Source organism: Citrus sinensis, chromosome 3 (genome assembly GCF_022201045.2).
Source record: "Citrus sinensis cultivar Valencia sweet orange chromosome 3, DVS_A1.0, whole genome shotgun sequence".
Taxonomy (NCBI): domain Eukaryota; kingdom Viridiplantae; phylum Streptophyta; class Magnoliopsida; order Sapindales; family Rutaceae; genus Citrus; species Citrus sinensis.
This window is the reverse complement of record NC_068558.1, coordinates 44,150,669-44,175,403: the sequence shown is the minus strand read 5'-3', so window position 1 is coordinate 44,175,403 and position 24,735 is coordinate 44,150,669. Positions and strand designations below refer to the sequence as shown.

At 35.4% G+C, this 24,735-nt stretch overlaps 4 protein-coding genes across 7 annotated transcripts; 1 reads left to right on the top strand and 3 right to left on the bottom strand.

Moving 5' to 3' along the window:
• Positions 1-708: 708 nt before the first annotated feature.
• Positions 709-2,586, bottom strand: LOC112499541 (uncharacterized). Its single transcript, XM_052436436.1, has 7 exons — positions 2,453-2,586; positions 1,890-2,063; positions 1,710-1,814; positions 1,558-1,627; positions 1,342-1,440; positions 1,154-1,269; positions 709-1,043 (listed from the first exon to the last, which is right to left on the bottom strand). Exons 1-6 carry the CDS (start codon positions 2,509-2,511, stop codon positions 1,171-1,173), a joined length of 606 nt encoding a protein of 201 aa, XP_052292396.1. The 5' UTR covers positions 2,512-2,586; the 3' UTR covers positions 709-1,043; positions 1,154-1,170.
• Positions 2,587-3,611: 1,025 nt separating this feature from the next.
• Positions 3,612-10,621, bottom strand: LOC107178829 (uncharacterized). Of its 2 annotated transcripts, none has more exons than XM_052436435.1 (8): positions 10,397-10,621; positions 10,174-10,278; positions 5,940-8,496; positions 5,744-5,849; positions 4,315-5,646; positions 4,119-4,211; positions 3,910-4,026; positions 3,612-3,824 (listed from the first exon to the last, which is right to left on the bottom strand). In XM_052436435.1, exon 3 carries the CDS (start codon positions 7,880-7,882, stop codon positions 5,999-6,001), a length of 1,884 nt encoding a protein of 627 aa, XP_052292395.1. In that variant the 5' UTR covers positions 7,883-8,496; positions 10,174-10,278; positions 10,397-10,621; the 3' UTR covers positions 3,612-3,824; positions 3,910-4,026; positions 4,119-4,211; positions 4,315-5,646; positions 5,744-5,849; positions 5,940-5,998. The 2 variants fall into 2 exon arrangements, with proteins under 2 accessions (XP_052292395.1, XP_052292394.1); XM_052436434.1 differs by having other exon boundaries at positions 4,757-5,646.
• Positions 10,622-12,493: 1,872 nt separating this feature from the next.
• LOC102619013 (basic helix-loop-helix protein A) lies at positions 12,494-18,121 on the top strand. 3 transcript variants are annotated; one of them, XM_006479675.4, is made up of 8 exons: positions 12,494-13,096; positions 13,221-13,475; positions 14,872-14,968; positions 15,345-15,359; positions 15,488-15,544; positions 15,686-16,244; positions 16,933-17,807; positions 17,925-18,121. In XM_006479675.4, exons 1-8 carry the CDS (start codon positions 12,990-12,992, stop codon positions 18,009-18,011), a joined length of 2,052 nt encoding a protein of 683 aa, XP_006479738.2. In that variant the 5' UTR covers positions 12,494-12,989; the 3' UTR covers positions 18,012-18,121.
• A 615-nt stretch (positions 18,122-18,736) lies between these two features.
• Positions 18,737-24,511, bottom strand: LOC102618714 (general transcription and DNA repair factor IIH helicase subunit XPD). Its single transcript, XM_006479672.3, has 12 exons — positions 23,778-24,511; positions 23,406-23,686; positions 22,972-23,054; positions 22,455-22,858; positions 21,769-21,962; positions 21,455-21,635; positions 21,145-21,269; positions 20,595-20,684; positions 20,243-20,321; positions 19,995-20,071; positions 19,386-19,494; positions 18,737-19,251 (listed from the first exon to the last, which is right to left on the bottom strand). The coding sequence occupies exons 1-12, from the start codon at positions 24,309-24,311 to the stop codon at positions 19,129-19,131; spliced, it is 2,280 nt and encodes a 759-aa protein (XP_006479735.1). The 5' UTR covers positions 24,312-24,511; the 3' UTR covers positions 18,737-19,128.
• Between the last annotated feature and the right edge of the window lie 224 nt (positions 24,512-24,735).

The following is a 24,735-nucleotide window of genomic DNA, read 5'->3' as shown; positions in this document are numbered from 1 at the left end:
CCTCATCCAACTAGTCACAAGAGAAGACACTACTACAAAATTGGTCTTTAATGACGGTTTTAAAAGACATAAGATGACGGTTTTAAAAGACATAAGATGACGGTTTTAAAACCCTCATCTTAGGCAGCGACATTAAAGGGGGTATATTTTTTATGACGGTTCAAAAACCGTCATTAAATGACCACTTATAATGACGGTTATTTTAAAAAACCGTCATTATATGCCATAGATACATAATATTTAATGACGGTTTTTTCCTAACAACCGTCATTAAATGTGTATTTATAATGACGGTTATTTTACTAAACAGTCATTATTTGTTATTTATACTAGATATTTAATGACCGTTTTTAGGAAAGAACCGTCATTAAAAATAAACATTTAATGACGGTTTTTAGGAAAAACTGTCATTACATGTACTTTTTAATGACGGTTTTTAAGAAAAAACCGTCAATAAAAATGAACATTTAATGTCGGTTTTTTCCTAAAAACCGTCATTACATGTTTATTTTTAAAATTTTTTTATGATGATTTTTTTAAATACTCGTCATTAAATTACTATTTTTACATGACGGTTTTATATAAAACAGTCATTTTATATCATGTTTTGCTACTTTTTATGATTATTTATCAATTTATAACAATGGCTTTTATAGAACCGTCATATTTGATGTTATCTAAAAAAAAAATTATTACAAGCATGCTTTAATTGTAATTTTCTATTTAACAAATATATTTTTACAATTACGTTTTTACAAACTATATCATATACAAAATATTGCTTTACAAAAATATTAGATGTATAATCCTTCATACATCCTCAACAAAATGTAATACATTGAAATTCTTACAAATACTCTTCCAATATAACAAAATCAACTACTAATTAAGAAAATTCTCATGCTCTTTTGTAGAGAACTTTGACAATCCTTCATCTTCAACAAAATACTAGCTCTTCCACATGTAATCTAGCTACCACATCTAAATTCTCATCAAGTCTTCATATGTAATATTTTCAAAAAAATTATGCAGCTGCAAGGGACCTACGACATTATTTACAAAGAAAGAAAAAAATAAATATATCAAGCTCATTTATTACAAGTTGTAGTTTAATCATGATAAGTTGTAGTATCTAGTACTATTAGAGACTGACCTTGAATTATCAATCAATTAATTTTCATATGTAGCAGCAAGTTGCCATGTATACCTAGCCCACTCGCATCTCACCTCGTCAATCTCACTTTGAGTGTAGCTTTGTATCTTAACAAACTATAAAGTGAAAAATATATAAATTTTTTTGTGGGGAAAATAAATAAATATTTGATAACAAATTGCCAATACCTTTTCTGGAATAGAGACATTAGTATTAGCCACAATATCCCACATATATTTCATCACATAATATCCGCAATGCTCAACATATTTGGGTTGACGAGGACACTACAAAAGAGAAAGTAATAGATTTAAGTTACACAATGATCAAATTCATGCAATAATAAATTATAAATCTCATATACAAAATATTATGAATTTGAATTTAAGACTAATGTTCCTTACTTTCATTGGTTTCCATATGCAATGCTTCCGATTAATTTTTCCATGTGCCGTGCTAAACATTCTCAATGAACTTAATTTCAAAAATTACAAAGCATATATTAGAAAATAATATAAAGAAAATACAAGCTAAAAAGTACAATTTTTTAACATACCTATTAATAAGCTCTTTCAAGTTTTGACGCGGATCATGACCAATTGAATCAAAAAAATAACATTGGCCTTCATATGAATCAATAACAGTCAACATCCAATGTGCTCTGTGTGCAATATACTTATCATTGTAAAATTCCAAATATCATAACAATCTTATTCACTTTGAATGTATAACTTACGATTCATTATATGGAAAAATGATAAGTTGCGTTGGATCGATCGATTCCATTATATCTCCAAGCTTTTTGGCCTTTTCCTCACTGTCATGGGCACTCCCATTTGCAAAAAATTCTGGATCAACAAACTTGAACCTTTTTTCCAAATTGCATCTCTTTATATTCTCAAATAGCAGCCTGTGCAAGACATAATACAAAAATAATATACACTCTTACATCTATACATAGCAATATTAGAAATTTGGAATAACACATCACCTCATATACAATTTTATGACACTAACTGATATTTGTTCCATTCTACAAAATTGTAGAATATCATCCCTACCAAGAAACATCATTTCAGTTGTAGAAGCAAACATATTTGGATCAAAATTGATTATAATGGATCCGGAGGGGTGCATCACATTCTTAGCAAATGAAAAAAGACTTTTCACAATTGGAGGCATACTCGAACTTGCTACATCTTGAGAAACAAACTTTGATACCTAATATTAAAAAAAAATCAATTAAACACAAAATAATAATCTACTTATTTGAATATATGGCATAATGAAATAATTTACCTCGTTGTTACTTGTAATAACAAATTTTTTAGGCCAAGCCACGATAGATCCAATAGCATGGCTTACAAGTATAAGTTCATCACGAACCGGTCGAGGTAAGATAGCATTTTTTTGGAATGCAACATTAATAGACACACGTACATCAGTAGATGCAAGTGGTATGCCATGCACGGTTGCATTTGGTTCATTATCCATAAACACCGTTCCTTGAGCCACTATGTTAAGGTTATCGCCTAATGCCAACTTACAAAAAGTCCCCTGTAATAAAAGGTAATAAACCAACAAATAAATTATTGAATAACTTAATCTTTCATAAAACAGCTGCAAAAAATAGACAACATTGTAGTAAAATAAAGTTATGTTAATATAACTATTGTTACTTATACGTTGTCACAAAAAGTAAGGATTTTGCTTTTGTTTTGCACGCAAAATAACATAACGTTTAGTACAAAACAGCAGCCAAAATAGCAATAGAATGGTGTTGTTTTTTACTGCTCTTTTGTAAAAAGCAACATTACTCAAAGTATAAAACAACAACAAAAATAACAGTAAAATAAAGGTATATTTTTTGTTGTTTTGAAAAAAAACAGCAGCATGATTTTTACTACAAAAAACCAGTAAAATAAAGTTGCTTTTGTTGTTGTTTTACAGCAAAACGACATGATTTTTACTACAAAATGGTAGTAAGAACAACAATAAAATAAACAACTATTTTTGCTACTCCAGACCAACAGTAAGAGCAGTAGTAATATAAAGCTATTTTTGCTGCTGTTTTACAAAAAGTAGCTTGATTTTCACTACGAAATAACAACAAAATAGCAGTAACATAAAGATATCTTCCACTGATGTTTCGCAGAAAAACAACATTATTTTTCTCTTGACAAAACAGCTGCAGAAATGACAATAAAATAAACTATTTTTACTATTGTATCTTCTGTAAAGTTTACTGTAAAAATAGTAAAAAATAATAAACAGTAAAATGTACCTTTGATAACCTTGCAATTGGTGTGGATTGGTCCTTTGCGACAGGCCTACTCTGATCTTGTCTTTCGCCTAGATCTGAACAACTATCTCGGTCAGATTGTAGTCGATTTGGTGGAAATTGAGAATCATTGAATTCCTTCATGAATTCCTTTCTAAATTCTATCATTCTCTGCGTGACAATCTTATCCACTTTCTCTTCGACAATATTCTCTATATCAATTGCTATAGATTTACGTTTCGCCCTTCCAAAATATGATGTTATCGTCACTCCATCACCAGTAGCTTGTACTCGACCTGGATGTTCTGGTTTCTCCAAAGCCATAGTGAGAATATCCTCACCCGGTTGAAATGAAATTTCTCCATCAGCAACTTGTTTCTTTAAATCAGTCTACAAAGACAAAAAACTCAGGGGGATAAGATTATATTTACCATAATCTTATGAGTCAAATACTATGTAAAAAATATAAACTTACTATTTTCTCAGCCTTTTCTTTAACATCCTCACTTCTAAATTCACCATTATTTGTTTTTCGAGCTTCAACCCATAAGTCTTCTCGTGGTACGGGAGCATAAACACCAGTTGCTCGTTGCTACAATAAATTATGTTGTTAGTTAGTTCACTTAATGCAACAAAGTTGGAATAAGAAATAAGGAAAATAAGAATATTTAAAAAGTAAATTACAATTCGTTCTTCTAAGCCAACATATCCTCCTCTAGAAAGACCATGATTTAGAGTGACTTTGTTACGCCGTTCTGTCTGAGATTCACTAAGATTCTGCATTATCAAGTTAACCAAAAAACATCATACATTAAGAACAAAAGTTATGATACAATAAAGTAGTTATATGAAAATATGACACATAATAGTATTTCATAACCTTAAACTCTACTGATTTCCTGGACTCAACAAATTGGTTCCAATCTTCTTAAGGAGTTGAACCCTATTCTTGGCCGGTTGGGGGATGTCTCAAGAGTTCAGGTTCATCTATATGCTCTTTTACATATGCTGTGAGCTTATACTTAAATGTCTTCCAAGTCTTGTTAAATTTCAGCATAATGAATCTTTTTCTATCTTCCCCAACATCAAATTTTGCCTTCATGAAAATGATCATAATTAATAAATTAGAAATTTAATTATTAAATTAGTAATTTCTGAATTATTTATGAAAAAAATTATAAATGTTAGCATACGTACCGTAACACATGCCCATAACTTGTTTTTAACTTCTATTGGTACTTATTTCCAAGTTGTATACATAATCGGAACCAAAGATCGAGACCAAACCCCAACCATACTACTCAATTTTGGTCGCATCTTACCTACTGGTTGTCCTTTGTAGTTAAAGTTAACATGGAACTTCTTCCCATTGCTTGTACCCTTTACAATTTTAGGCATCATGGTTGGACCTCTTTTCTTCCTCTCATTCGTTCCTAAAGCATGCGCATCATCATCTTGAGGAATATTTGAAGAATCCATTTAAGCCTGTAACTTAAACATGATTAGTAAACCATAAAAGAAATAATCAAGAAAATGATTTCACAAAAAAATAATATGAACAAAATATCATAAAGTTTTCTTTATAACTAAGTGCTCACAATCATATTTAAAATAGGCTAAATTAGGCTCTTCTTTTCTATCAAATGAGAGGCAATCTGCTACTCAAAGCTTGTTGGTTTATAAAATGGTCATATAAGCCATCTTCATCGACATCATCCTTTGCAATATTTATAGAAGGCTCTAAAACAATTGACCATCTAGGATCAAGTTGGTCTTCAACATAGAACACTTGTTTTGCTTGCGATGCTAGAATGAATGGATCATTTTTATGCCCTGTTCTTTGAAGATCAACTAAAGTAAACCCAAACTTATCTACTTTGATACCATTGCTACTTTTAACCCAATCACATCGAAACACTGGAATTCTAAATTGATGGTAGTCCAGCTCCCATATCTCTTCAATAATGCCATAGAAAGTCATATCCGAATAGACTGGATTATTATCTTTAGCACTTGAGATTTGTAAAGCCTTGGCCATTAAAGTGACCCCACTATTTTGAACAACTCGTGCATCATCCAATTCCTTTGTGTAAAATCGGCAATCATTTATGACATATCCAGAATACTTTATTACTTCTAAACGAGGCCCTTGTGCTATCCACCTCAGTGATTCGGAAATGCCGTGACTTGAACTATTCAATTGTTGTTCAACCTTGGTGCAATAAAAGAACATATACTATCAAAATTAACCAAACAAAGAAAAAACAAACATAATGGAAATCTTAATTCATTAATCAATAAGTAATTACCTTAAGGCGCAACCAGCCAATAAATGTTTTACTATGCTCATCGTGCAACCATTTTTCTCTTTTAGACTTTATGGGGTGTAACTCCTTCAAATATTCAAAGTGCTCACTAATATAATAGTTTAGACATATTACTTCATTTTAGAAGAATAAAATAAAATAAATGATAGTAATTGAAAACATAATACAAAACACTTACTCGATATAAGGTTGAACATCATTTGTGTTTGCTAAAACATAAAGATGTGCTTGCTGCCATTAGTGAAAAGGCACAGTCTCAAGTTTACCTCTTAAAAGAGGATAGCCCATATCTGAATAGTCATATGTAGCATTTTTTCTAGATGGAAGTCCAACTGCATCTACACCAGATAAATACTCTGAGCAAAACTCAACAGCTTCTTCAGCAATGTATGCTTCAGCTATACAACCCTCTGGTCTATTACGGTTCCTGACATACCCCTTTAACTTTTTCATGTCTCTTTCGAATGGGTACATCCATCGTAAATAAACCGGCCCACAAAGTTTAACTTCTCGAACAAGATGTACCATCAAATGAACCATGACATCAAAAAAGGCTGGAAGAAAATACATCTCAAGCAAGCATACCGTTTCGACTACATCAGCTTGTAGTTGATCAAGTGCAGCCACATTTACAACCTTACTGCACAATGAATTGAAAAAAAAACACACTCTTATTATAACTTTTTTAACGTGATCTGGTAGCAATGCCTTTATAGCCACGGGCAATAACTGTTGCATCAGAACATGACAATCATGAGACTTCATACCATACAACTTTAGATCTTGCATTGACACACGATTTCTTATATTTGAAGAGTAACCATCAAGGGTCTTTATCTCAGATAATGTTTTACAAAATCTGATTTTCTCTTCTTTACTTAATGTAAAAGATGCTGCAGGTAACTTAGTTCTCCCATTTTCAATTATAGGCTCCAATTCAGTCCACATATTCAATGGTTTAAGATCCATACGAGCTGCAAGTCCATCTTTTGTTTTTCCTTCTATCCCAAGCAATGTACCGACAATACTCTCACATACATTCTTCTCAATATGCATAACATCAAGCACATGTCGAACATAAAGATACTTCCAGTATTCAAGGTCAAAGAATATAGACTTTTTCTTCCAATAACTTTGTGAAACTGGACATTTTCCCTTTTGCTTTCCCCATGTAACATTCAACCTATCCACTTTTGCTAGAACTTCCTCTCCATTTAATGGTTCGGGTGCTATTTTATATTCGGGAAGACCATTAAATTCTTTTACCATATCACGATACGGGTGTGATCGTGATAAAAATCTTCTATGCCTCATGAAAGAAATCTTTTTACTATGCTGTAATCGAATAGAACGTGTTTTTTCTCCACATATCGGACAAGCTTTATAGCCCTTTACAGTACAACCAGCTAAGTTTCCATAAGCCAGAAAATCACTAATTGTCCATAAAAGAATAGCTTTTAAGTTGAAAGATTGTTGTCGGTATGCATCATAAACATCAACTCCCACATCCCATAACAATCTCAGATCATCGATCAATGGTGCTAAGTACACATCAATATCATTGCCGGGTTGCTTAGGACCCGATATCAACAAGGTTAACATCATAAACTTTCTTTTGACGCATAGCCACGGTGGAAGATTATAAGTCACTAGTATAACTGGCCAACAACTATACCTGCTACTTAAGGAACTATGTGGATTAATCCCATCCGCAGAAAGAGCAAGTCTCAGGTTTCTTGGTTCAGATGCAAAAGCAGGCCATGTGTAGTCTATGAGCTTCCATGATGGAGTATCGGCTGGATGATGTAGATAACCATCAACTTGACTTTGTTCTGCATGCCACGTTAAATTTTTAGATGTTTCCTTGATGCTGAACATTCTTGTAAACCTAGGAATTGGTGGAAAATACCATAAAACTTTTGCAGGCACACCCGATTTTAGCTTTTCCGAGTTCTTTATTACCTTCCACCTAGACAATCCACAAGTAGGGCAAGAAGTCAAATCTTTGTAATCCTTCCAATACAGTATACAGTCATTTGGGCAGGCATGAATCTTCTCATATTCCATTCCCAATGCATTCAATGTTTTTTTTTGCCTCATACATAGATGTTGGGATTTCATTTTGGTCTGGAAGCATCTCTCCTAGTAATTTAAGTAGCTCAGAGAAACTTTTATCTGACCATCCGCTCTTCACTTTCAAGTTGTACAGTTTTACTAAAGCCGATAACTTTTTAAAGTTGCTGCAGCCTGGATATAGTGGTTTTTCAGCATCCTCAAGCAATTTTTGGAATGCATCAGGATTACTTTCAAAATTATCATGTGCCCCTTGAACTAGCTCAATAGTATTATCAACATGATCATAATCAACTTCTCTTATAAGCTGTGCATTTCTACTAGTAGAAGGCCCTCTAACAAGTTCTTCCCCATGTAGAAACCAATTTGTATAACTTTGATCGATTCCAAAGATAATCAAGTGAGTTTCTATCTCTGAAAGATTCTGGTATTTCACATTCCCACACTTCAAGCAAGGGCAACGCATATGATTTGGATTTGTTGTGTGACAAACGGCAAAATTCAAAAAGCTTTTAACACCGACTCTATATTCTTCGGATCTTCTATCCAATGAAATCCAAGACTTATCCATTGTAAACTCAACAACAATAAATTGAAGCTTGAAGTTTTAATTACTACCTCGTAACCAAATGTGCTTTGATGTTCCAATGAGAAAACTGAACCTATTTATTTCCAAAAAATAAAAGGGAATTAGTTTGGACATAAGAGCAAACAAGAAAATAAGTAAACAAAAGAAAAAAGAAAAGGTAGCACTGTAATTTTTTTGGTGCTGTATAGCTACTGTAATTGTGTTAAAACAGCACCTGTAACTTTTAGGTGCTGTTTTTAATTAACATCAAACACATCATGACAGTACCTACAAATTTATTTAAGTGCTGTCCAACTAATAAAAACACCACTTGAAAGTTTTAGGTGCTTATTTTAACAGCAAACAGCAGTAGGACAGCACCCAAAGTAATTTATGTGTTGTTTAACTGATAAACCCAGTAACTGAAAGTTCCATTGCAGTTTTTACAACAAACAGCAGCTTGAATGCACCTAAAAAACTTTTCAAGTGCTGTTTTTAGCCTTAAACAGCAGCATGACAGCACCCGAAAAATTTGTGAGTGTTGTCTAGCTGATAAAAACAGCAACTGAAATTTTCAGGTGCTGTTTTTTACAGTAAACAACAAATTACAGCACCTAGAATATTTTATAAGTGCTACGTAGCCGTTAAAAATGCGTTAAAAGCAGCTGGACAGCAGCATGACAGAACCTAAAAATTTTTTTGGTGCTATCCAACTGATAAAAACAGCATTTGGAACTTCCAAGTGCTGTTTTTAACAGCAAATACCAACAAGACAACACCCAAAAAAATATTTAGGTGCTGTCCAGCTGATAAAAACAGCATTTGGAACTTCCAGATGCTGTATTTAACAGCAAATACCAGCAAGACAGCACCCAAAAAAATATTTAGGTGTTGTCCAGCTGATAAAAACAGCATTTGGAACTTTCAGGTGCTGTTTTTAACAGTAAATACCAGCAAGACAGCACCCAGAAAAATTTTTAGGTGCTGTCCAGCTGATAAAAACAACATTTTAAACTTCCAGGTGCTGTTTTTAACAGCAAATACCAACAAGACAGCACCCAGAAAAAATATTTAGGTGTTGTCCAGTTGATAAAAACAGCATTTGGAACTTCCAGATGCTGTTTTTAACAACAAATACCAGCAAGACAGCACCCAGAAAAATTTTTTAGGTGCTGTCCATCTGATAAAAACAGTATTTTGAACTTCCAGGTGCTGTTTTTAACAGCAAATACCAGCAAGACAGCACCCAGAAAAATTTTTAGGTGCCGTCATGCTGCTGTAATTGTGTTAAAATAGCACCTAAAACTTTTCAATACTGTTTTTTACAACAAATAGCAGCATGACACACTGAGAAAATTTTATGGATGCTGTCCAGTTGCTAAAATCAGTGCTTGGATTTTCCATGTGCTATTTTTAACAGCATATAGCAGCATGACAACAGCTGAATAATTTCCCAATTATTGTTTTCTTTATAAATCAGTGGCAATCACAGCTTCTAAAAACTTCAGTATAAGAAAAGAATAATTAAATCCTCTCAATTGAGTTTGGGAGGAAGGAATACTTTTATTACATCAAAACAAAGTTAAAAAACAACAAAAAAGATTGATGTTATGGCCCTTTTAAGGTTTTCTACCTATTATTGCCAGTCATAGAACTAAATACTTAACGAAACAGAGTTTTTTGAATTAAACATGAATTTCATAAAATCCACACCATAGAATTACATGGCAACGAAAAAGTGTTAAAACAAACTATAAGAACTGAAACAAACCTTGCAGATGATTGAACTCAATACTGATATCAAGCACACCAAAAATCTCTAAGAGAAGTAGCCATGTTTAGAGTCATCCAATGCTAGGTTACAAAACCATAAAACCTGCCCAGTCAAATTAATGAGATTTATAAGTAATAAAATGAAAATACAGAGAGAGATAGAGAGCAAGAATGATTTGGCTCATAAATAAGAAATTTCAAATTCCTTCCATTAATCTGACCTGATGATGGATTGGAGCATTAAAAATGGGATTCAACCCGGTGGCTGCTGAGACGGCACAATAATCCCAAGGTTGTGATGGTTAGGAAGTGGGCAACAATTAATCTTGGCTATTCTGGAGAGAAATGAGCGAGTGAAGGAATTTGGGTATTTGGGTATTTGGGAGAGATATTTTGAAGTGATGAAATAAAATGCCAAGTCTAGAAATCGGCTTTGCTTTTTTTTTTTTTTTGTATTATTCATGACCGTTTATAAAATAAACGGTCATGAATGAAGATTAATAATTTCCTCTTTAACCACGGTTCCTAAAATAACCGACATTAATACTGGGATTATATTTTAGTGGATATATAATGACAGTTAAGTTTAAAAACCGTCATTGTAAGTATGTATTTTTAATGATGGTTTTTATAACAAACCGTCATTAAAAATAATATTAACATTTAATGACGGTTTTCAAATAAAACCGTCATTGTAACTATAAAATATTTTTAATGACGGTTTTTACAACGAACCGTCATTAAAACTAACATTATATTTTAATTTTACATTTAATGATGGTTTTCGAATAAAACTGTCATTGTAAGTATAAAATATTTTTAATGACGGCTTTTATAAATAACAGTCATTAAAATTTTTAATTTTACATTTAATGACGGTTTTAGATAAAACCGTCATTGTCAGTACTAATATTTTTAATGACGGTTTTTATAACGAACCGTCATTAAAAATTTTAATTTTACATTTAATGACGGTTTTTGAATAAAACCGTCATTGTCAGTACTAATATTTTTAATGACGGTTTTTATAATGAACCGTCATTAAAATTAATATTATATTTTAATTTTATATTTAATGACGGTTTTTAAAAAAAACCGTCATTATAAGTATTAAATATTATGACGGTTTACATAATAATGGTCATAAAAAAGTTTTAATGACAGTTATTTTTAAGAACCGTCATAACTTATGGGTCATTAATTTAAATTTTTGTAGTAGTGAGAGTTGAGTCTTCGTATATTTGGCTATTTAATTTGGTGTAGATACACAGGATTAACAAAAATAAAAAGAAAGAAAATTATCTCATATGATTGATATTGGTTCATTTACAAATAATTAATTAATCAATTTTGCAACCATATCTTCTGCTGCTTTTTATTAGCCAAAAATTATTATAGAATTCTTTTCATTTTGATTATCAGGTACGAAATTGTATCAAATTTTCAAAAGATCTCACAGGTGTAAGTATATTCCAGCTGCAAGGTCCTACCTACTAGTATTAACTACAAATTTTATGATCAAGAAAAGTCCTAATAACACATGTTCTAAAAGAGACACCTAATTAATGCTGGTAGGTAATTATTGTTGTATTTTTATTTTGAATATATATCAGGTACTCAATCATATTAAAATTTTAAAAGATCTGATAGATATAAAAATGAAAGGATATTTGATTTGAAGAAATGAAAGGAGAGAAGAGTGAAATAAAAGAGAAGAAGAAAAAGAAATAAAAGAGAGAGAGAGAAAAAAAAAGATAAATTACTTCTTAAATGAAATAATGAAATTAAAATTAACTTTTTTTTTCCTTTTATTTTATTTCTCCGCTCGTCTTTCCACTCCACTCCCTAGCCTCTCATTTCTTCCTTCCAAAGGTCTACTCACTGGTGTTAATTACATCAATTTTTATGACGAAGAAAAGGATTTACATCACACGTTCTAAAAGAGACGCGTAATTAATATTCATTTGTCAAAACGTGGATCATTCGTCTAACGGTCTAAGCTCCAAATCCCATACCCCCCAAATTTGTACAGCCTACGTAACCGCCCCCAATGCCCAGTCATAAAAATCCCCTCAAAATTTCCCCCAAATAAACACAAACACGTGGCAGGGGATACACAACTAACAACTCCCCGGCGGACACAGGAGTGCGAGCTTTCATCAAACATGTCTGGTAGACCAACCAGTCAAACACAAAAGTCAAAAGCCCTCACTTTCACTTCTCCTCTTTTAACACACCACTCCCAAACAACACCTCAAACCCTAAATATTCTTTCTCTCACTCTCTTTTCCTTCCTGTTGTAGGTTTCTCTCTCCTCTTCTTCCTCTTCTTCTTTTTTTTTTCCTTTTTTGTCGAAAGATGATATTGCGATCAAATAATAAGTCATTTTCTTGGGCATCTCGATTTTTATGATAGATTCATTATCACCATTAGCCAGGTCAAAGAGTCATGTGGGTGTGTGTGTCTATATATATATAAATATATATCTCTAAGTCTCACCAGCGGGTCTTTCATTCTATATGCATGTTACCTTCTCTTATCTTCTCTTCTATTCTTGAAGTCTTTCTTATAGCTGCTAGCTAACCCTCCTTTCTCGTTTTCAGTTCCGATTAATCAAAGGCTTTGAACTGTAGCTCGATCAGATCCTGATGTGACCGCTTTCTGCGTATTTACTTTCCTCATAAAACTCCCAAGTGTTCTTCTCTTTCCCTTTCCCTTTTTTCATTCCCATTGGTGTCATAGTTAATGGAATCCTAAGAAAGTAATTAAAAAAGAAGCAGAGAATCTCTGGCGGTGAATACAGTCGGTAAAGGAATGGATGCTCCGCCGCCGAGTAGCCGTCTTCAAAGTATTCTCCAGGAGGCGGTGCAATCCGTTCAGTGGACTTACAGCCTCTTTTGGCAAATCTGTCCTCAGCAAGGGTTAGTTAGTTAAGTTCTATAATAAATATATGTAAATTATGAACTTCGTATGCTCATTAATTCTTCAATATTAATCGTTGCAAGTTATTAATGAAGAATTAATACTTGGAATTGTTTTCATCAGGATCTTAATATGGGGAGATGGGTATTATAATGGAGCAATCAAGACTAGGAAAACAGTGCAGCCAATGGAGGTTAGTGCTGAGGAGGCGTCTCTACAAAGAAGCCAGCAGCTAAGAGAGTTATACGAGTCACTTTCCGCCGGAGAGACGAACCAGCCAACAAGGAGGCCATCTGCGGCTTTGTCGCCGGAGGACTTGACGGAGTCCGAATGGTTCTATTTGATGTGTGTTTCCTTCTCGTTTCCTTCCGGAGTTGGGTGAGTCGCATGTTAATTCATTTATTTGATTACATCGTATGTGTAACCCAATTAATTTTCTGCTTCTTTTTTATTTTACTTGTTTTGCTTTTCATTACACTTTGAATGATGACATTTCTTATTATGGTGAAGTTCAGTACATGGTTCTGAGGGTGAAAGTTATAAAATTTTGTGGGTGATTGATCTTTTTTGTTTTACACTCTTTGTCACGTAGGTAGTCCGAATTATTAGTTTCTACACTTCATTCCCTTTATATTTCCTCAAAAGATGATGTATTAAATTATAAAAAAATTTCCTTTCCCGGATTGCCGGATATTTATTGTAAGCAGTTGCACAGAAATCAATTATTACCAATACAACAATTAGGTACCAAACAAGAAATAATGAAGAGCTACCCCCTTCTTCAGTCTCTGTAAGAAATGGATAGCTGCTGTGCGTGTCATTGTACAGTTAGCCAATTCATTGTCTAGTGAAATATCAGTGAGTAATAGCAAGCCATATTTTATGTTTATTATTTTCGCTGTGACCACCACCTGACTGCAATCATTGTCGGTTGCCCTCAGAAAAACAAGTTAGGTGAGAGCCTTAATGTTCTCTCTTCTTCCTGTCAACTGTCGAGGGCTTCTAGGAATCTTTTTGAGGAGTGAATCAAAGTCCACTTTGTAAAAAATTGACTTTTTGACAATTTGAAGATTTGAAAGATACATTAGAGGCTATTTAGGAATATATTCTACAGATTGTGTCAAAAATCCTGATGAGGGTTAATAAATAACTTAGATTGAGCCTTGAATATTGGCTTGTTTCTGTTGCCATGCATATGGAAGCTACTTTTTTGGATAAAGAAACAAAACCCTGGATCTTTCTTTCCCATACACTTATGCTGCTTCCCTTTTAATTTATTTAGAATTTGAGTTTAAATTCAAAAGCTCAGATGAATTATTACTAGCATGGACATATGGGCTTGTGCTATAGCTACACAATTTGAGCACACACCGAAAGTGGATAGACCGTCTCGACGAATATAGTTTAGTAATTTTTATTTTTTTTAATGAAAGATCCACATAGTATCATATTTTCCCTAGCATATCAAATTAATAATTCTTCTGTTTGTCTCCATTTTTAGTTATGAGATCATATTTTTGAACTATTGGTACGTTGGTACATGTTTAAACAAAATCAGTTATCATCAGATCATGCATCATATAAATAAACAAGCGACTTTAACAATGATAGTATTTTTTTTTTTGTAGTAATAATTTGAATGCCTCTCTAATTCTATGCCAGTATCACATGATTGTCCGATTGCAGTCTCTTTATTTTTCTTCCTATAAGTTCAAGGGTGTAAAAGTTTTTACAGCAATATATTATCGAACATTTCTATACAAAAAATATTTAGGTTACCAGGAAAGGCATACGCAAGGCAGCAGCATGTATGGCTTACCGGAGCAAATGAGGTCGACAGCAAAACTTTCTCTAGAGCAATTCTTGCCAAGGTAACATAATTTACAATCCAATGTCCTTTAACCAACGTAACTCGCAGCAAATTTGTGCCACGGAAATTCAATTATTATTGAAAATTTTTTTGAACGAAAAATTTCGTAGCTATTAATTTGTCCATTTGTTGCGCTTGAAAAATGAGATGATCAAACTTTGTCCATGATCAATCAAACCAAGAAAATTGTACAATGCGAAAACAAATAGTTCGGTATGAAATGCTAGTGGAAGCTCATGCATGATTGAAAAAAAAAATCTTTTTATATATGAAAATAGCATTTTATTGGTTTTGATCCTGTAGAGCAAATTATTAACTACTTGCATGCTCCCCCTTTTTCTCATCACGATCAACTTCATCTCTTACAACTGCAACAGAGTGCACATATACAGGTATAGGTCTTACCTAATCCATGAAGTACTTTGTCATGATATTTGGGTATATATACTTAATTTATTCGCGTTTCTCACTAATTAATTAATGTGATCGATGTATTCATTTTGCTATCTTCATATTGCAGACTGTGGTATGCATTCCTTTTCTTGACGGAGTTGTTGAACTTGGCACAACAGAAAAGGTAAACCAATTGTTCCGACGTACTCCCTGTGTAATCTAATTAACTCTCTCCTGAGCTTTTAAATATTTAATGTAGAATCATTCATGAATGTTATGGGGTTCATTAATTAAACCCTTCTCCATTAATATGTTCACATTGTAGGTCCCGGAGGACCTTGCATTGGTTCAACATGTGAAGAGCCTCTTCATTGATGACCACCAAGGCCACCTTCACCCACCAAAACCAGCTCTCTCCGAGCACTCAACCTCAAATCCTGACACGTCATCCTGCCACCTGCGTTTTCACTCACAACCTATGTCCCCCATGTGCGCAGCTGTAAACGATGACCCGCCAGTCAACGCCAACCAAGGAGAAGATGATGACGAAGAAGAAGACGACGACGACGACGACGAAGAGCAGGATCAGTCCGACTCTGAAGCTGAAACGGGACGTAACAGCCGCCAAGGTGCAGCTGATCAAATCCCTGAAGCCGTTGTCCCACCTGTACCGGAACCCAGTGAACTTATGCAACTGGATATGTCCGAGGATATCCGGCTCGGCTCGCCCGATGATGGTTCTAATAATTTGGACTCAGATTTTCATTTGCTCGCAGTTAGCCAAGGAGTGAACCCGGCAGATGATCAACAGCAGCGAGGTGACTCGCACAGAGCCGAGTCGAGCCGGACATGGCCAATGGCATTACAGGAACCGGTTATGATAGGTAGCAGTCTTCAACTACCTCCTTCAGGTTCAGGTAAAAAAAGAGTAAAAAAAAAACTAGTGGTTGGATTTTCTACTGCATTCACTCACTAGGAATGAATGAATCGCTTAGGACAAGATCATAGTCGTCGATTAAATATGCGATCATGAATCGCTTTGGACCACACTCCTCATTAACAAACTGACATCGGATGAAAATGATGATGTTCAGTGACGATACGTCCAATGCTTATGCTTTGTCCATGCAGGGCATGCAATCTTATGGTTTGAAATTGGAAACTTCCATGCTGCTGTAACAAATGTTTAACCATAGTTTCTACTTCTGGTCCCACACGACCTGTGCATGCAGGACACCGTAACGGTTGATTGATTTTTTAGGGATTTGTTGAATAAGACAAATCATGTCAATAATGAATGTAGATGGCTACATGTATGCTAAAAGAAAGAAAAATAATAATTATTAAACATTACTCACAAACAAAATATCTCCCCTTAGCAAAAATTATTATGAATTCATGAATAATATATGCGAAAGATTGAACATTATTATTAATATTGCTGCAGTTCAATCTTCTCTATTATTATTTTGTGGCTGTTGCCGACAATTCATGTATGCTAAATTATTATAATTATCTCTACAGTCTGCACTGAAATACTATATTGTTATTTATTATTAATTTTTGCTGCAGGTCAAATTCCACCGGAAGAAGAATTGACGCCAGAGGATACTCATTACTCGCAAACAATATCTACCATTCTTCAGAAGCAGCCAACTCGTTGGGCCGAATCATCATACGTCACCTACTCCAGCACCCAATCAGCATTTGCCAAGTGGACAGACCGATCAGATCATCTCCTAGCCGTCCCCGTCCCTGTTGAAGGCACGTCACAGTGGGTATTGAAGTACGTTTTGTTTACCGTACCATATCTGCACAGCAAATACCGTGACGAAAACTCACCAAAGTTAGGTGACGTGGGTGGTGACCCAGCCTCGAGGTTCCGCAAAGGGACAGGGACCCCACAAGATGAGATGAGCGCCAACCACGTGCTGGCTGAGCGTCGCCGCCGAGAGAAACTCAACGAGAGGTTCATTATTTTGAGGTCGCTAGTCCCGTTCGTGACCAAAATGGACAAGGCCTCTATATTAGGTGACACTATTGAGTACGTGAAACAATTACGTAAAAAGATTCAGGACCTTGAGTCCCGCAACATCAACAACCAAATATTGGAGGGTGATCAACGGTCAAGATCGGCGGATGGCTCCAAAGATCAAAGAGTTTTGGACCGGAATGCACGGGTGGGTTCGGGGAAGAGGAAGCTGAGGAAAGTGGAGGGAAGTGGTGGTGGTGCCAAACCGAAGAGCGTTGACTCACCGCCGCCCCCGGTGGCTACATCTGTACAGGTTTCAATAATAGAGAGTGACGCATTGGTGGAGCTGCAATGTGGGAACAAAGAAGGGCTGTTGCTCGACATTATGCAAATGCTGAGGGAGCTGTTGATTGAAGTTACTGCAGTTCAATCTTTTCTAACTAATGGAGTGTTTACAGCTCAGTTAAGGGCTAAGGTTGGTGTGGGCGTGTGTGCGCGCTTGCTTGCTTGCTTAATTAAGTAATTGAGATAAATTATCAGTAGGTGGTGTTTTAATTGTTGTTGACTTTGGTTTTGTGTTTTTGATGTGCAGGTGAAGGACAATGTAAACGGGAAGAAAGCAAGCATTGTGGAGGTTAAGAGGGCTATAAATCAAATAATACCCCAGTATGTCAATTAACTCACTCATAGCTATTTGTGAATTTTGTTCAGGTGCTACTGACGAATTGTAATAATTTGGATAGCTGGGTAGATTTTTATAATAATAATAATACGGGTGTGCTTTGACGATTGCGGTTGATCAAGTAAGTAATCCCGGCCTAGATGTAGTCAGCCTTACGTACGAAACTACATTACCAAAAATTAAAAGTATATCAAATTAAGCATCAGACTACGGTGCAACTGTGGTACCGTGCTATAATTATATCCAACCGTTGGATGCACTTGGATTGATAGGGTTCACTGACATCCAACGGCTAGATGCAATTATGACACGGTACCACAATTACATCACAAGTTTCCCCCAAACTTAAATGCCACATTGTATGTATTTTAAGTTTTCTTTTACGAACGACAGTGTCGACGTCCATTCTATAATAATAATAATAATAAAAGGGGCAAAGCAGAAAGAGACTTCGCTCAGCAGAGTATAAGCATGGCGTCGTCTGAGAATTAAGTTTTCAAACATGCTGTTGCTGAGAGAATACACGCAATCTACTGCCTCCGAATCTGACACGTCTTTATCTCCGTCTATGAAGTGAAGTATGTCATGCTCATGCATGGAAAACGAGCTGATGGATAAGGTGGCCAACGGTTTAAACAGCGTGGACTCGCGTTACATCAAAAGCAAACAAAACACGTGAAACATTAATTTGGGCAACTAACAAAAGACTCCAGAGGCAGCAGTTTGACGCAACATCGAATCATTGATTGATCTCCTTTTCTCAAATAACAGTCAAGAGACACTAAGAACAAAAACTTCACATTTTGATACACATTTTCAGTAAAGCTACTGGTGGGATCAAGGCGAGAGCCTGAATACGAGTACAAATCTTTGATAGCCCTACAGCTATTTAAAAAAGGAAAAAAAATCCTTTGTTGTAAATCCCGCAGGGCGTTGACTCCTATCAAATGGTCCCTCAGGCTTTAACACGGAGCTACTACTCAAATCACCGATGTACAAAAATTAAAACCTTATTAATCATCCATCCACCTTACTGCCAGCAGATGAAAATCAGTAGAAACAGATTGATGCACAGACCACTTGCACTAGATCTATAAATAAGCAGCATAAATACTCAATACAACATTTCATTTATGCTGCCATCATTGGTCATCTTCTCCAAGTCAGCTTGGGACAAGAGTGTTTTCCTCCCAATGCTACCAGCTTTATCATAAGGTTGAGCCATTTTCCGCAGAAACTGCAATTACGGAGATTGCAAAACATTACACATTAACACAGCACAAAGATCTTTTAGCATGTCCATTTCCTTCTATCAGCATGAACCATGAAACCATGAAGTTCCCCCAAGTGTTATCAATAAAAATTACCCACCTCTCGAGCTATATGCAAGGCCATATCAGTGCTCAAATTCAGATGTGCATCACGAAGATGTGACAATATCCAACCAGGCAACTTAGAGCGCTTGTCATGACGGCTATACCTGGAGAATTCAAGTTGACAAATAATTTTTAATAAGGCAATACAAGTACCAGATTCAAACAATTGTAACAAGGACCTAATACATCTTACACAACCTAAAATTCACAGAACAGGATAATATTCCAACAAACGATACAGATTCAGGGCCCAAGTAATAATGCAAAGCCTAGCTCTCTTTAATACATTGAGTAAAGAAACAATGATACAACCTTTTATTGTGCAGTCAACGGTATCTAACAATCAAAAGGAGGTGAATTAAGAAACAAATTATTGTTCGAGAATGTTATTTAGAACTCCATTCACCTAGTTAAAATTGATTGCTTCTATTGTCAAAAATTATTGCTTCAGGTCAATACAAGCAGCAGTGCAGCACATAACAGTAGCCAAAAGCAGAGTAAACATTCTTAGATTTTCCAGACAACTGACGAAAAAGCAAAGCTCAACTATGAAACAGCAAATTTGGAAATTTTTGGGAACTCAAAAACTGGGTTGATGACATACCTTTTGTCAGCAAATATCATCATCCCATAATCAGCCTTTGAACGGATAACTCGGCCCACACACTGAGCAGCTTGTCTCTAACTCAGTAGAATCCCAACCAGCAAGTTTATAATATCAGTAAAGACCAAGTAGGGAAGAAAAAACAGGTGAACAAATTGTCAAACAAATGCATACTCCCCCCCCCCCCAACCCAACCACCACCCAAACAAATGATGTTGCTATGAAATGAAATAATCAACAAATCATACCAAGGCATCAAATGTTAGAAAATCGCCTTCCTTTATCTGAAATGTATCCCGTAAATACTCCAACCGCGCAAGCAAGATTCTGCATTCAAATATAAATTTCACCTTACATGTGATGGGTTCTGACACTAACACAAAAATTGAATTCCTTTCTTTTCATTTAAAACAATTCATTCCTGTAAGAAAATATTATTGAAAGGAACTAAGGAAAGAGCGTACAAACCCATATACAAAAGAAAAATAAAAGATTATATTTCAATAGGCAAACGAAGCAGAACTGCAGAACAGTTATATTTCAATATAGCATCTTTATAGAAAAAAGATGTAAGCATAAGCATTATGCAACGAAGCTCACTTGCTTAATGTGTATTGGAAAGGAACGCCAAACATGATGACTAGTCTGCCATAATGCCGGTCAAAATCTATACCTTCAGCTACTTTTCCCCTGCATTGCACAGATATAAGTTCATTCTCATCTCATCAGAGCATGCTCACGTACAAGTTAGCCAAAACTGAATGGAAAAAAGAATTTCCTTTTGATTTTGAAGCTGCAGTCTAAGTAACCATAAAGATGACAATGTTTTTAAGCATGCCATATAAATCTATGAAAATGGACATTTGTTATCGCATTTATAAAACAAAAGAAATTGTGGCAAACAAAAATTACATTTTCCAATAGCTGACAAGAAACCAGAAACTTTTACTTAAAAATTGTTTGATCTTGATGACAGAGAAAAGATTATTCTGCTAATATGCATTCTTCTCAGTTTAAGACTATCTACGAAGAAAATCGACTTCATTAAGATCATTACCTTAAAAAGCATTCAGTAACTGCGCCAAAAGCAACTTCAAATAGCCATTATATACTCTATTGAAAAGTTCAATATCATATGTTCAAAAGTTACCTGGCAACAGAGAAAAAAACTGCACCTCTACCACAGTCACATGCCTTACGATAGTTGTCCAGAGCCAATGTAGTTTCTACTACGTCCTGCGTCTCAATGAACACAAGCTTATGCTGCATTATTTCCTGCAAGAAGAAGACTATCAGGTTCCACTCTCAAGAATGAAAATATATGTCATTCTTCAACTGAACTATGAATTAATTATCAAGTTAGAATACAATAACAGGTCATACCAGAGAAAAACAAAGAAAAGATGCCAAAATGTTGAAGCCCAGATAAATTAAAAGGAGACAACAAACATTATTTTTACCTTTAGGATTCCACTATCATTCCAAGTGGCAATTATTTCATCCATGTACGAGTAACTGACAAAAAAACATACAATCCCATCAGGGACAATGGAGACCATCTCTACCAAGAGCTTTCCGTAATTCCTTGCTACACCAGGATCACTTCTCATATCAAATTTGGTACTCACTGGAAGTTGGTCACTGAAAGAACAAGCCAGAATGTATGAAATATATAACAAACCAAAAATCAGACCATATAACAAATATCTCATGTATAGATCATTTTTTTTGTTTGCTGTAATATAAGGAGGCACATTTAAATTTAACCTTATACCTTCCTCGAGTTAGAACCATTGGACATATGCAATCTCTTGTCAGGGACATCTTAAAACTCCGACTTACAACTGGATGGAAATTAAGAAGACGGGGATAGAGATCAATTGGGCTCAAAGTTCCGGATGTAATAACAACTGACTGGAACCGGTCAAATACAGGCTTTACGGCAAGTGAAGCATCATGGCAGCTAAGCTACAATCCAAACATTAAACATAAAACGATCAATAGAAATTTTAACATAAAAAAGTAACAGTTTGTGAAACATAGATGACAGGATACCAATATGCACTTTTACAGCAGAAGCCATAATATTGAGTCAGAAAGTGGAATATGACAACAAACTTAACATCACAAAGATGGGGGAAAAACACAGTTGATATGGCCTGATAAAAGGGTGTTATGGCAGTGAAATCAGTATGGAAGAAAAAGGAATCATCGCAATCATTCATAAGTCTAATAATTTGGAGGCTTAGGAAAAGTAGACTCAGTTATGGATAGTCTTAAGAATAGAAGATCCATAGTATCTATAGATTTTGCATATTTGCATATCAGTTTGACACAGGGCATGTAATTGCTTTAAGTCAGGCTTTGGATACATAAGACAAGCCACTACTTCTTGAAGCCCAAAAAAAAAAAAGAGTAAGCAAGAAAAGAAAGTACTAGGACAGATAGAACAAGATCGACCTGCAGAACAGGATCAGGAATGTGTGGCATTCTCTCATCAAAAGGTTCAATTATAATTGAAAACCCACGAGTATACGTTCCCACAAGTGTTGCGAAGTCACAAATTGTCTGGATATGTAAGAACTCATCCGTGTCAGTTATTTCTAGTGTCAACATGAGAGAATGCAGGCGTTCGTAACAAAACCTCAGCGTTTTCTGATCAATTCCAGCATGTGCAGTAATAGAGGCAACGAAGCTCACAGGGCCTTCCTTCTCAACATTTTCAGTCTCCAGGCGCCCTCTAAGATATTGGACCAATCTACGCAAAACATGCAGAAAATGCTCAGCTCTGCGAATGTTTCCAGGCACAGCCTCCTTCAGAATATCACTAGGCAAGGCAGGATTTGAAAGCCAGGCATCTGCAACTGGATAGACAAAAGAAATGCAGCAAAGAAAGATTTAAGAGATTATCAAAGAAAAATTCACTGTTTTTTTTTTTTTTCCAAATAAAACATTAGTTCATCAGCAATCCACATACTTGGTAGGTTTCCTCTTAGTGCCAAACCCTCAACGAGCCGGTTGTATTCAGCACGTAATCTACCCGCATCCGTAGCCTTAAACCTTCCTACCATGACAAACAATTGAAAACAACAAACATATGAAATTGCACTTAAAGAAATTAGAGGCCAAACACTCATTAGACTGGAGTCCAATCACTTTTCTCCTAATGAATCACAATATAAATTTAAAGGCTGAAAACTGTGACATGGCGCAACAAATCCCATGCCTTTGACCGCATTATGTAGGGGTTGAGTCTCACAAATTTTTTTTTTTTTTCCGGCTGTTCAGTCCAAATTTTTTTTAAAAAATTACATTTTGACCCTAAGCATGGATGATTGTCTAGCAAAGAAAACAAGAGTTATAGCCCTAAGAATTATTGCAAAATCTAGAGAGCAAGAATGGAAATCTTACCTTTCAATCTCCTGATTTATCCTACTAAGGTTCCTGGTGGCCCCTTCCAGTGTTTGTCTCCGCACACTAACACTAAGTGCTTCAATACACACATTATCAATATTATGTGCCTCATCAAATACCACAACGGACTCCTTTTGCATTTCTTTTGATATAATCCCAGCCACCTTGGGATCAAGCAAGTACTGATAACTATAAACCACCACATTTGCAAATTGCACCATGTGCCTCGCCAAGAAGTACGGGCACCACCCTTGTTGCTTACCAAATGCCCTCAAATCCTTCAATCATTCGCGGTAGCCAAATCAAATTAATTTAAGTAAATGCCCAAATTAAAAAGAAAATAAAGAAAATCACCAACAAATGAAGTACCTGCAACGTATAAACCCCAGGAGGCAAGACCGCGGCGGAAGCCGCCTTCTCGTAGTTCTCAAAGAACTCACAGGTCTCAATATTAGGGTTCTCAGCAGCCAACGCACGAACCCAGCTGGCAGTCCTTTTTCTACAGGCGGCATCAACGGAATCCCGATTCTCCGCGGCCAAAACCCTAGAATTGACACAAAGATTCTTCCTCGACGACAGCCCGATGGCGAGGATCTTGGCGGCGGGTCCCAGATGGCGAGTCTGGTAGTTATGTAACAACTTCAACTCGGCCAAAGTTTTCTCCATCTCGTGAACGGTGCGCGTGCAGTAAATGAGCTTGACAGGGTTCTCCGGTTTGGAAAGAACGTAGCTAGTAATTAGAGAGAGGAGGGCGATGGTCTTGCCGGTGCCGGTAGGCATCTCGAGGAGGCAGTGCCCTTTGGCGTCGAGGGCTCGTTTGAGTTCCAGCATGTACGAGTATTGTTCCGGGTAGATGTTGTCGTATGGGAAATACACTGTCACATCTTCTAGTTTAAAAATCATGGTGTTCAGACTCGACACGCTGAACTGGAACTGGAACTGGAGCTGAATAGCTGATCACTTGACGCTTCGGGGGGGTTTTTCAGTGGGGTTAAGTTTGAACTTTTCAGCTACGGGGAGGGAGTTGATTTTCCCTTCTTTGACGAATGACCTACACCAACGGGGAACGTTTAAACACAGGACTTGTCACATTTGGCACCCTCGTTTTATCTCACCAGTACCCTTATTCTAATACTTATTTCATCATTTTACGAAATAACTTATAAGTAGCTTTTAAGTTTTAAGTATATTCACGTAAAATTAATATCTAATTTAACTAATTTAATCCCTTAAACCCTAAGTCTTTTTAAAATTTTAAATTATTATCCCTTCTCAAATATTATATACTTTACTTTTATAATCATATAAAAAATTTAATTTATATTAC

Bases quoted from the DNA above. Each gene is read 5' to 3' on its own strand.
- LOC112499541 (XM_052436436.1), bottom strand. From the start codon at position 2,511: ATGCTATTGGATCTATCGTGGCTTGGCCTAAAAAATTTGTTATTACAA. The intron at 2,064-2,452 runs GTAAATTATTTC...TGTCTTGCACAG, and splicing joins TTATTACAAGTAACAACGAG to GCTGCTATTTGAGAATATAA. The intron at 1,441-1,557 runs GTAAGGAACATT...TCTCTTTTGTAG, and splicing joins GCATATGGAAACCAATGAAA to TGTCCTCGTCAACCCAAATA.
- LOC107178829 (XM_052436435.1), bottom strand. From the start codon at position 7,882: ATGAAATCCCAACATCTATGTATGAGGCAAAAAAAAACATTGAATGCA.
- LOC102619013 (XM_006479674.4), top strand. From the start codon at position 12,990: ATGGATGCTCCGCCGCCGAGTAGCCGTCTTCAAAGTATTCTCCAGGAG. The intron at 14,969-15,487 runs GTAACATAATTT...TTCATATTGCAG, and splicing joins CTAGAGCAATTCTTGCCAAG to ACTGTGGTATGCATTCCTTT. The intron at 16,278-16,932 runs GTAAAAAAAGAG...TTTTTGCTGCAG, and splicing joins ACTACCTCCTTCAGGTTCAG to GTCAAATTCCACCGGAAGAA.
- LOC102618714 (XM_006479672.3), bottom strand. From the start codon at position 24,311: ATGATTTTTAAACTAGAAGATGTGACAGTGTATTTCCCATACGACAAC. The intron at 21,636-21,768 runs GTATAAGGTTAA...TTGTTCTTTCAG, and splicing joins ATGGTTCTAACTCGAGGAAG to TGACCAACTTCCAGTGAGTA. The intron at 20,072-20,242 runs GTATGATTTGTT...CTACTGAGTTAG, and splicing joins TTCTAACATTTGATGCCTTG to AGACAAGCTGCTCAGTGTGT.